The sequence below is a fragment of the Ranitomeya imitator genome, chromosome 2, assembly GCF_032444005.1.
Source record: "Ranitomeya imitator isolate aRanImi1 chromosome 2, aRanImi1.pri, whole genome shotgun sequence".
Classification (NCBI taxonomy): Eukaryota; Metazoa; Chordata; class Amphibia; order Anura; family Dendrobatidae; genus Ranitomeya; species Ranitomeya imitator.
This window is the reverse complement of record NC_091283.1, coordinates 401,753,238-401,764,224: the sequence shown is the minus strand read 5'-3', so window position 1 is coordinate 401,764,224 and position 10,987 is coordinate 401,753,238. Positions and strand designations below refer to the sequence as shown.

The following is a 10,987-nucleotide window of genomic DNA, read 5'->3' as shown; positions in this document are numbered from 1 at the left end:
GGAAAGAAAAATGATTTTTTATTTTCACGGCTCTACGTGTAAACGTCTGTGAAGCACTTGGGGGTTCAAAGTGCTCACCACATATCTAGATAAGTTCCTTGGGGGGTCTAGTTTCTAAAATGGGGTCACTTGTGGGGGGTTTCTACTGTTTAGGCACACCAGGGGCTCTGCAAACGTAACGTAACGCCCGCAGACCATTCCATCAAAGTCTGCATTTCAAAAGTCACTACTTCCCTTCTGAGCCCCGACGTGTGCCCAAACAGTGGTTTACCCCCACACATGGGGTATCAGCGTACTCAGGAGAAACTGGACAACAAATTTTGGGGTCAAATTTCTCCTGTTACCCTTGGGAAAATTAAAAAATTCTGGGCTAAATAATTATTTTTGAGGAAAGAAAACGTATTTATTATTTTCACGGCTCTGCATTATAAACTTCTGTGAAGCACTTGGGGGTTCAAAGTGCTCACCACACATCTAGATAAGTTCCTTTCGGGGTCTAGTTTCCAAAATGGGGTCACTTGTGGGGGGTTTCTACTGTTTAGCCACATCAGGGGCTCTGCAAACGCAACGTGACGCCCACAGAGCATTCCATCAAAGTCTGCATTTCAAAACGTCACTACTTCACTTCCGAGCCCCGGCATGTGCCCAAACAGTGGTTTACCCCCACATATGGGGTATCAGCGTACTCAGGAGAAACTGGACAACAACTTTTGGGGTCAAATTTCTCCTGTTACCCTTGGGAAAATAAAAAATTGCAGGCTAAAAGATCATTTTTGAGAAAATATTTTTTATTTTTATTTTCATGGCTCTGCGTTATAAACTTCTGTGAAGCACTTGGGGGTTCAAAGTCCTCACCACACATCTAGATTAGTTCCTTTGGTGGTCTAGTTTCCAAACTGGGGTCATTTGTGGGGGATCTCCAATGTTTAGGCACACAGGGGCTCTCCAAACGTGACATGGTGTCCGCTAATGATTGGAGCTAATTTTCCATTTAAAAAGCCAAATGGCGTGCCTTCCCTTCCGAGCCCTGCCGTGCGCCCAAACAGTGGTTTACCCCCACATATGGGGTATCAGCTTACTCAGGACAAACTGGACAACAACATTTGGGGTCCAATTTCTCCTATTACCCTTGGCAAAATAGGAAATTCCAGGCTAAAAAATCATTTTTGAGGAAAGAAAAATTATTTTTTATTTTCATGGCTCTGCGTTATAAACTTCTGTGAAGCACCTGGGGTTTAAAGTGCTCAATATGCATCTAGATAAGTTCCTTGGGGGGTCTAGTTTCCAAAATGGGGTCACTTGTGGGGGAGCTCCAATGTTTAGGCACACAGGGGCTCTCCAAACGCGACATGGTATCCGCTAACAATTGGAGCTAATTTTCCATTCAAAAAGTCAAATGGCGCGCCTTCCCTTCCGAGCCCTGCCGTGTGCCCAAACAGTGGTTTACCCCCACATATGAGGTATCGGCGTACTCGGGAGAAATTGCCCAACAAATTTTATGATCCATTTTATCCTATTGCCCATGTGAAAATGAAAAAATTGAGGCGAAAATAATTTTTTTGTGAAAAAAAAGTACTTTTTCATTTTTACAGATCAATTTGTGAAGCACCTGAGGGTTTAAAGTGCTCACTAGGCATCTAGATAAGTTCCTTGGGGGGTCTAGTTTCCAAAATGGGGTCACTTGTGGGGGAGCGCCAAAGTTTAGGCACACAGGGGCTCTCCAAACGCGACATGGTGTCCGCTAATGATGGAGATAATTTTTCATTCAAAAAGTCAAATGGCGCTCCTTCCCTTCCGAGCTTTACCATGTGCCCAAACAGTGGTTTACCCCCACATGTGAGGTATTGGTGTACTCAGGAGAAATTGCCCAACAAATTTTAGGATCCATTTTATCCTGTTGCCCATGTGAAAATGAAAAAATTGAGGCTAAAAGAATTTTTTTGTGAAAAAAAAGTACTTTTTCATTTTTACGGATCAATTTGTGAAGCACCTGGGGGTTCAAAGTGCTCACTATGCACCTAGATAAGTTCCTTGGGGCGTCTAGTTTCCAAAATGGGGTCACTTGTGGGGGAGCTCCAATTTTTAGGCACGCGGGGGCTCTCCAAACGTGACATGGTGTCCGCTAAAGAGTGGAGCCAATTTTTCATTCAAAAAGTCAAATGGCGCTCCTTCCCTTCCAAGCCCTGCCGTGCGCCCAAACAATGGTTTACCCCCACATATGAGGTATCAGCGTACTCAGGACAAATTGGACAACAACTTTCGTGGTTCAGTTTCTCCTTTTACCATTGGGAAAATAAAAAAATTGTTGCTAAAAGATAATTTTTGTGACTAAAAAGTTAAATGTTCATTTTTTCCTTCCATGTTGCTTCTGCTGCTGTGAAGTACCTGAAGGGTTAATAAACTTCTTGAATGTGGTTTTGAGTACCTTGAGGGGTGCATTTTTTAGAATGGTGTCACTTTTGGGTATTTTCAGCCATATAGACCCCTCAAACTGACTTCAAATGTGAGGTGGTCCCTAAAAAAAATGGTTTTGTAAATTTCGTTGTAAAAATGAGAAATCGCTGGTCAAATTTTAACCCTTATAACTTCCTAGCAAAAAAAAATTTTGTTTCCAAAATTGTGCTGATCTAAAGTATACATGTGGGAAATGTTATTTATTAACTATTTTGTGTCACATAACTCTCTGGTTTAACAGAATAAAAATTCAAAATGTGAAAATTGCGAAATTTTCGCCAAATTTCCGTTTTTATCACAAATAAACGCAGAATTTATTGACCTAAATTTACCACTAGCATGAAGCCCAATATGTCACGAAAAAACAATCTCAGAACCGCTAGGATCCGTTGAAGTGTTCCTGAGTTATTACCTCATAAAGGGACACTGGTTAGAATTGCAAAAAACGGCAAGGTCTTTAAGGTCAAAATAGGCTGGGTCATGAAGGGGTTAAAGAAATAAATTGTGAAGAAATAAATAATTGTGGTTCTGGTCACAGTGGATACAACCAATGCATTTCAGCTCCGATGAGCCTAACTCATGGTTGCTTAGACCATAAATAAGAATCATTGGAGCTGAAACGCGTCGGTTGTATCCACTTTGACCAAAACCGCACTTACCATGTTTTTATGGATGTGATTTATTTCTTTAATAAAATTGGACATTTTATTTACCTTCTTCTAAGCTTGATTTTTCCTCTTTGTTTGCCTCAGCCGGATCCCAGGCTTTTCTGTGCGTTTCTCATCAGGATTGTGGCTGCATCAAGAGTGAGCTGACTCTCCTTTTTCCCTTCTCCACTTGTTTCCACAATAAAAACTTCAATTCATCCCGCAAAAAAACCAAACCCTAACATGACTCTGTTGGCTGAAATATGGAAAAATGATAGCCGTCTAAATATGGCGAGGCTATTTTTTGCAATAAAAAGCATCTTTTAGTGTGTGACAGCAGCCAAACTTTATTATTATTATTTATTTATTTATATAGCACCATTGATTCCATGGTGCTGTACATGAGAAGGGGTTACATACAAATTACAGATATCACTTACAGTAAGCTAATAATGACAGACTGATACAGAGGGGCGAGGACCCTGCCCTTGCGGGCTTACATTCTACAGGCATTAAACCTAATATTAATCTTGAATTGCTGTAATCGCACTGACCTGAAGAAAAAAGTCGCCTAATCACTTTTACCGCACGAGGAAAGGCGTAAAAAATAAATAAAAACAATTCTTCACCTGCTGTTTATCTTTTCATTCTGCCTCCCATAGATTGCAGTAAGGCTCGGTGCACATTTATCCTACACTGATCGCTTACACTGGGGTTTCAGTGTAATTCTCTGAAATACGTGATTCAGGCAGAACCTCTGGTGGAAGATTCCCTATAATGAGGTAGATGGAGGCACTGTGGACGCAGTCTGGCCCATGTGGAAAGTAAGAGGATCAATGCATTCCTATGTGTGCGGAATCGCTGCGATTCCGCACAAAGAATGAGCATGCTGCATATTTTTCCACAATGCGATTCCACCGCGGAAAAATATGCAGCATTAGCACAGCATTGCAGAATCCCATTGAATTCAAAGGGTTGTGTATGCGTTTTCGCAGCGAAAAAACGTGGCAAAAACGTGTACAATCCGCAACGTGTGCACATAGCCTTATTCAGGTTTTCAGGTGCCATGACCCACTGGGAGAGCCCATGAGGTGCCAAAACAGCAGAACCCCCCCATAAGGGACCCCATTTTACGAACTACACTTCTTAATTCATATAGGGTTGCATTGATCATACTGACACCATGGGTGTGTCACAGAATTTTATACCATTGGGCAGTGAGGACTAAAATAACTACATTTTTAACACCAAAATTTTGTTTTAGCCAAACATTTTACGTTTTCACACAAGAAGTGGGTAAAAATGGCAACAATTTGTCCCACAATTTATACTGAACATGGCAATATCCCATATGTGGCTGTACAGTGCTACTTAGCCATGCGGAGAGACTCAGGAGGAACGGAGCGCTATTTGCCTATTCAAGTGAATGGGTCTGTGTACATGTGTGTTTCCACGGACCGTGTGTCCGTGGGCAAAACACGCTGACATGTCCATTTTTTTTTAATGTCAGCACGAGCCATAAAAAGTCCCGCACACGTGCATACACAAAACACACATGGATGTCATCAATGTGACACACATTGGCGCCGTGGAAGAAGCGTTACAGTAAGCGCTGTTCCCCGGCACGGGGTGCTGAACATGGCTCTCCTCACTCTTCCCTGCTCTGCTGGCGACCGGTGCGAACAGGGGAGAATAATAAGAGTTACATATAAGTAATAAAAGAGACAACAGGTGGCGGCTGATGGGACTATTACTCCCATCAGCCTACCCCTGCTGCTGCTAATAACTGACAGCAGGAGCGGCGGATTGGAGTATTCATCTGCTGCTCTTGCGCTGTAAATAAATACGGTAATTTAAAAAAAAACGGCGTGGGTTCCCCCTATTTTTGATAACCAGCCAGACAAAACTCACACCTGGGGGCTGGAACCCTCAGCTGTCAGCTTCAGCAAGGTTGGATATCAAGAATAGAGGGGTCCCCACGCCATATTTTTTAATTATTTAAATAATTTTAAAAAAACGGCGTGGGGTCCCCCCCATTTTTGACAACCAGCCTTGCTAAAGCTCACAGCTGGGGGCTGGTATTCTCAGGCTGGTAAGGGGCCATTGATAGAGGCCCCCCCAGCCTAAAAATAGCAGCTTGCAGCTGCCCAGAAAAGGCACATCTGTTAGATGCGCCAATTCTGGCGCTTTGCTCGGCTCGTCCCACTTGCCCTGTAGCGGTGGCAAGTGGGGTAATAGTTGTGGGGTTGATTTCGCCAGTGACATCAAAGCCCACGACTTAGTAATGGAGAAGCATCTATAAGACACCTATCCATTACTAATCCTAAAAGGTTCTGGGCATCAGAACTGGCATCAAAGTGCCCACTTTGATGCCAATTTTGATGCCCAGAACAAATTTGGGCCAGGCTGAAGAGACCTGGTTTTGATGTTGGGATCCCTCTTCCTATATGTCTGCACTGTGGTATCAGAGGCCCAAACTCATTTAACCCCTTAAAAACATCAGTTACTTATTCAAATCTTTGAAAATTGGCTGTTTGCCGACTTTGATGCCAATAACCCATTTGGGCCAGGGACCTGGGTTTGTTGCAGGGCATCACTATCTGTGTATTCATAGTGTGAGATCAGTGTCCCAAAGTCATTTAACCCCTTAAAGGGAACTTGTCACCCCCTCCCAGGGCCTATTAAGGTAAAAGAGCCACCTTCAGCAGCACTAAGGCTGCATTCTGTGAAGGTGGCGCTTATGTTTAGTATCCCTAGGAATGCTGAAATAATCACGCCATACCTCCATTGAGTCAGGGAAATATGATTTCTCCCTGACTCAAGCGCCTCGCAGCCGTCCATCATCCCATCGGGCACCACCTCCTCTCTGTCTTGTGCCTTTACCGGCGCCTGCAATTATTTCTCGGGCATGCGCCCTGCACACTGCCTTGGACCTTACATCAAGTGATGTAAGTAGATCGCACCTGCGCACAGCGCCAGACTCCCAGCGTAAATAAATCATAACACGCTGCGGGACGGGATCTCGGGTCTCCGCTACACGCAGGCGCGATATCGGTACATCAGCTGATGTGAGATCCAGGGCAGCACGCACGGCGCATGCCCAAAAAATGAGAGCACAGAACAGTCGCCGATGACGTGAGGAAACACAGAAGCGGCACTCGATGCACTGAAGGGATGGACGGCTGCAAGGCGGCTGAGTCAGGGGGAGAAAACGTAATGTAACGTAAAGTGAATATTTCAGCGTTATTAGGCATCAAAAACTTAAGAGCCACCTTCACAGAATGCAGCCTTAGGGTATGTGCACACGTACAATGGTCCACTGCGGATTTTTCCGCAGCGGATTTGATAAATCCGCAGGGCAAAACCGCTGCGTTTTTTCCTGCGGATTTATCGCGTTTTCTACTGTGGATTCCGCTGCGGATTTACATCTGCAATGTTCTATTGGAGCAGATGTAAAAACGCTGCGGATTCCGCACAAAGAATTGACATGCTGCGGAAAATAAAACGCTGCATTTTTTTCCGCAGCATGGGCACAGCGTTTTTGGTTTCCCATAGGTTTACATTGTACTGTAAACTCATGGGAAACTGCTGCAAAATCCTCAATGTGTGCACATACCCTTAGTGCTGCAGAAGGTGGCTCTTTTACCTTAATAGGCCCCCGGAGGGGGACAGGTTCACTTTAAAACACAAGTTACTTATTAAAATGGCCAAAATCGACTGTGTGCCCACTTTGATGCCAGTTCTGATGCCCAGAACCCTTTTGGGCCAGACTGGAGAGACCTGTTTTGATGTGGGGCGCCCTGTTCTATGTCTGCAGTGTGATATCAGTGGCCCAAAGTCATTTAACCCTTTCATTAACGCCCTTCGGTGCCCACTTTGACGCCCATTTTTGTGCCAGTGTTGTAATTTTTGTAGCTGTTTTAAGTGTATTCACATCAGGGCACCTCACTGCATTGTATGTTATTAATGTGATGATTAGTTTTTGTTGTTAAACCTATAAAAAACAGAAAAGAAAAAATTGCCTAATAAGAAACCATCTTCAGCCTCGTTTTTTCTTCAGGGTTTTATATACTAAACCTAACAAACTTAAGATGACAACTAGTCACGAAAAAATAAGAAATCTTTCCTTTCGGAATAACGGGAGAAGAAAAATAAATTTTTTACAATGTGCTGGTGGCCACCATGAGATGAGCATCTGGTGCCTCCCTAGGGCATTTACCTCATGATTTTCCCCACAAGTTGTCAGCATGGATATAATTTCTCCCTCTGACATCTTTGTGGCTGTGACTGACTTGCACTACGTGCAGTCGAGTAATATTATCCCTCTTTCCAGTCATGGCCGCTCCTGAGGAAGGAGGAGGAGTTTTCCCGCCTATTTTCAGGCGAGCGCTCACGGCTCAGGCGGGACCGCGCTAGCTGGTCTCGAGGATACCGGAAGTGAGTCGTGTACCGGAAGTAAGTCGTGTACCGGAAGTGAGCCGTGTACCGGAAGTGAGTGTCTGCGACCGGAGATCCTGCTCTCAGCTGATATGATGCGGCAGGTAATGGCAGTATCGGGGGCTGTAGTTATCGTCCCCGGGCTGGCGTTTGGGTATTGGGGAGCTCAGCGTCTTTATGCTCATTATAACGTGCTTTTGACGCTCAATGCATGCTGGGAGTTGTAGTTCTGCGTTATTTTCAGCTGTCATGGTTTGTGTTGTCATGTGACACTTTTCATTCTTTTATGAGGTAAATTTTGTAGTTTTCTAGTTGGAAACATGTCCGACATTACACTCCCCCTCTGCAATCGCTGGGGACCAAAGTTAGGTCAGGTGATGTGCCAGATGTGCTGGGACTTCTAGGTCTACATATTGTTTTTATTTCACAACTAGAGAAGGCAACTTGTCTGATTTATGAAAGTGTGAAGCTGACGATCACTCCTCATTACAGGACAGTAATGACGAGACGGAAGACGTTTCTCTGTTCGACGCAGACGAAGAAACTTCGAGAGGTTCCAAAAGGAAAAAAATCCGGTAAAGAGGCGGGCATTTTGGTATTGCCTTTTGAGGGCTTGTGTTTTTTGTTTTATTTTGGCGTAGTTTACCATAAAATGTTATGAAAAACAAGAAGAAAAAAAATCAAAATGATGAGAAAAACTTATGCAACTCGAACATTTTTTGTGGGGGGAACTTTTCAAAATGGGTGGTGGCCATTTTGAAGTCGGCCATTTTGGATCCAACTTTATTTTTTCCAATGGGAAGAGGGTCATGTGACATGTAAATAACTCATGAAAGAATAAAGTTACGTTAAAACCAAGCACGCCATTGTTTTTCTTGTGAATTTATCAATGTTTGATGCCACATGACCCTCTTCCCATTGGAAAAAATAAAGTTGGATCCAAAATGGCCGTCATGGTCACCAACCATCTTGAAAAGTTTTCTCCCTCCCATATACTAATGTGCCACAAACAGGAAGTTGATATCACCAACCATTCCCATTTTATTTAGGAGTATCCATATACATGGCCACCCATGTATATATTGTCATAGGCCATGTCCCCGACTTTGATGGAGGCTCAGCGCTGAGCCTACATCTTTTCCCACACATGGTAGCTGATTTGATCAGCTGTTATGTGCCTCTAAGGCCGGGATCACACATGCAAGAAATACGGCCAAGTGTCGAATGTTAATAACCGTCTATTGCCGCCGTCACTCAGGAGCAGAGCGTGCGGCTTTATGTATTGCTATGCAGCTGCCCGCTCCGCTCCTGAGTGATGGCGGCAATGCCAGGTATTAACATGCGAAATTCAGCCATATTTCTCGCATATGTGATCCCGGCCTTATAGCCGCGGGTGGATCTCTGATCCACCCACAGCTGTTAACTAGTTAAGTTCCTCTGTCAATATCTGACAGCGGGATTTAACACTAGCCAGCTGGAAATCCACACAAAAACCACTGTAAGGCCGGCGTCACACTAGGCGTAAGTAAATACGGTCCGTTTTTTTACCGCCGTAATACGCAGTAATTGTCCCAAAACACTGTTCCGTATTGAAAACGAGGATGCGATTTTTACGCACAAATTTCTGTGTGTCATCCATATGGCTTCCGTACGGCGATTTTTACTCGCAGGCTTGCAAAATGGACCATCGGCTCAAATATTCTTAAAAACATATATACAGTCTCTATATATCTACACACACTAGATGGTGGCCCAATTCTAACGCATCGAGTATTCTAGAATATGCATGTCCACGTAGTATATTGCCCAGCCCACGTAGTATATTGCCTAGCCCACGTAGTATATTGCCCAGCCTACATAGTATATTGCCCAGCCCAGTACATCTTTAACCCCTTTACCCCCAAGGGTGGTTTGCACGTTAATGACCGGGCCAATTTTTACAATTCTGACCACTGTCCCTTTATGAGGTTATAACTCTGGAACGCTTCAATGGATCCTGGTGATTCTGACATTGTTTTCTCGTGACACATTGTACTTCATGACAATGGTAAAAATTATTTGATAGTACCTGCGTTTATTTGTGAAAAAAACGGAAATTTGGCGAAAATTATGAAAATTTCGCAATTTTCCAACTTTGAATTTTTATGTAATTAAATCACAGAGATATGTCACACAAAATACTTAATAAGTAACATTTCCCACATGTCTACTTTACATCAGCACAATTTTGGAACCAAAATTTTTTTTTGTTAGGGAGTTATAAGGGTTAAAAGTTGACCAGCAATTTCTCATTTCTACAACACCATTTTATTTTAGGGACCACATCTCATTTGAAGTCATTTTGAGGGGTCTATATGATAGAAAATACCCAAGTGTGACACCATTCTAAAAACTACACCCCTCAAGGTGCTCAAAACCATATTCAAGAAGTTTATTAACCCTTCTGGTGCTTCACAGGAATTTTTTGAATGTTTAAATAAAAATGAACATTTAACTTTTTTTCACAAAAAATTTAATTCAGCTCCAATTTGTTTTATTTTACCAAGGGTAACAGGAGAAAATGGACCCCAAACATTGTTGTACAATTTGTCCTGAGTATGCCAATACCCCACATGTGGGGGTAAACCACTGTTTGGGCGCATGGCAGAGCTCGGAAGCGAAGGAGTGCCATTTGACTTTTCAATGCAAAATTGACTGGAATTGAGATGGGACGCCATGTTTCGTTTGGAGAGCCCCTGATGTGGCTAAACATTGAAACCCCCCACAAGTGACACCATTTTGGAAAGTAGACCCCCTAAGGAACTTATCTAGAGGTGTGGTGAGCACTTTGACCCAACAAGTGCTTCACAGAAGTTTATAATGTAGAACCGTAAAAATAAAAAATCATATTTTTTCACAAAAATTATCTTTTCGCCCCCAATTTTTAATTTTCCCAAGGGTAAGAGAAGAAATTGGACCCCAAAAGTTGTTGTACAATTTGTCCTGAGTACGCTGATAGCCCATATGTGGGGGTAAACCACTGTTTGGGCGGATGGGAGAGCTCGGAAGGGAAGGAGCGCCGTTTGACTTTTCAATGCAAAATTGACAGGAATTGAGATGGGACGTCATGTTGCGTTTGAAGAGCCACTGATGTGCCTAAACATTGAAACCCCCCACAAGTGACACCATTTTGGAAAGTAGACCCCCTAAGGAACTTATCTAGAGGTGTGGTGAGCACTTTGACCCACCAAGTGCTTCACAGAAGTTTATAATGCAGAGCCGTAAAAATAAAACAAAATTTTTTTCCCACAAAAATTATTTTTTTAGCCCCCAGTTTTGTATTTTCCTGAGGGTAACAGGAGAAATTGGACCCCAATATTTGTTGCCCAATTTGTCCTGAGTGCGATGATACACCATATGTGGGGGGAACCACTGTTTGGGCACATGGGAGGGCTCAGAAGGGAAGGAGT

General features: G+C 43.3%; 1 protein-coding gene across 1 annotated transcript in view; it reads left to right on the top strand.

Moving 5' to 3' along the window:
- Window positions 1-7,530: 7,530 nt before the first annotated feature.
- Window positions 7,531-10,987, top strand: part of TVP23C (trans-golgi network vesicle protein 23 homolog C) — a 59,515-nt gene continuing 56,058 nt past the window's right edge. Inside the window, exons 1-2 of the mRNA XM_069750620.1 lie at window positions 7,531-7,642; window positions 8,031-8,113. Of these exons, the coding sequence (XP_069606721.1) occupies window positions 7,631-7,642; window positions 8,031-8,113 (95 nt within the window). The 5' untranslated portion in view covers window positions 7,531-7,630. The remainder of the gene's footprint in view (window positions 7,643-8,030; window positions 8,114-10,987) is intronic.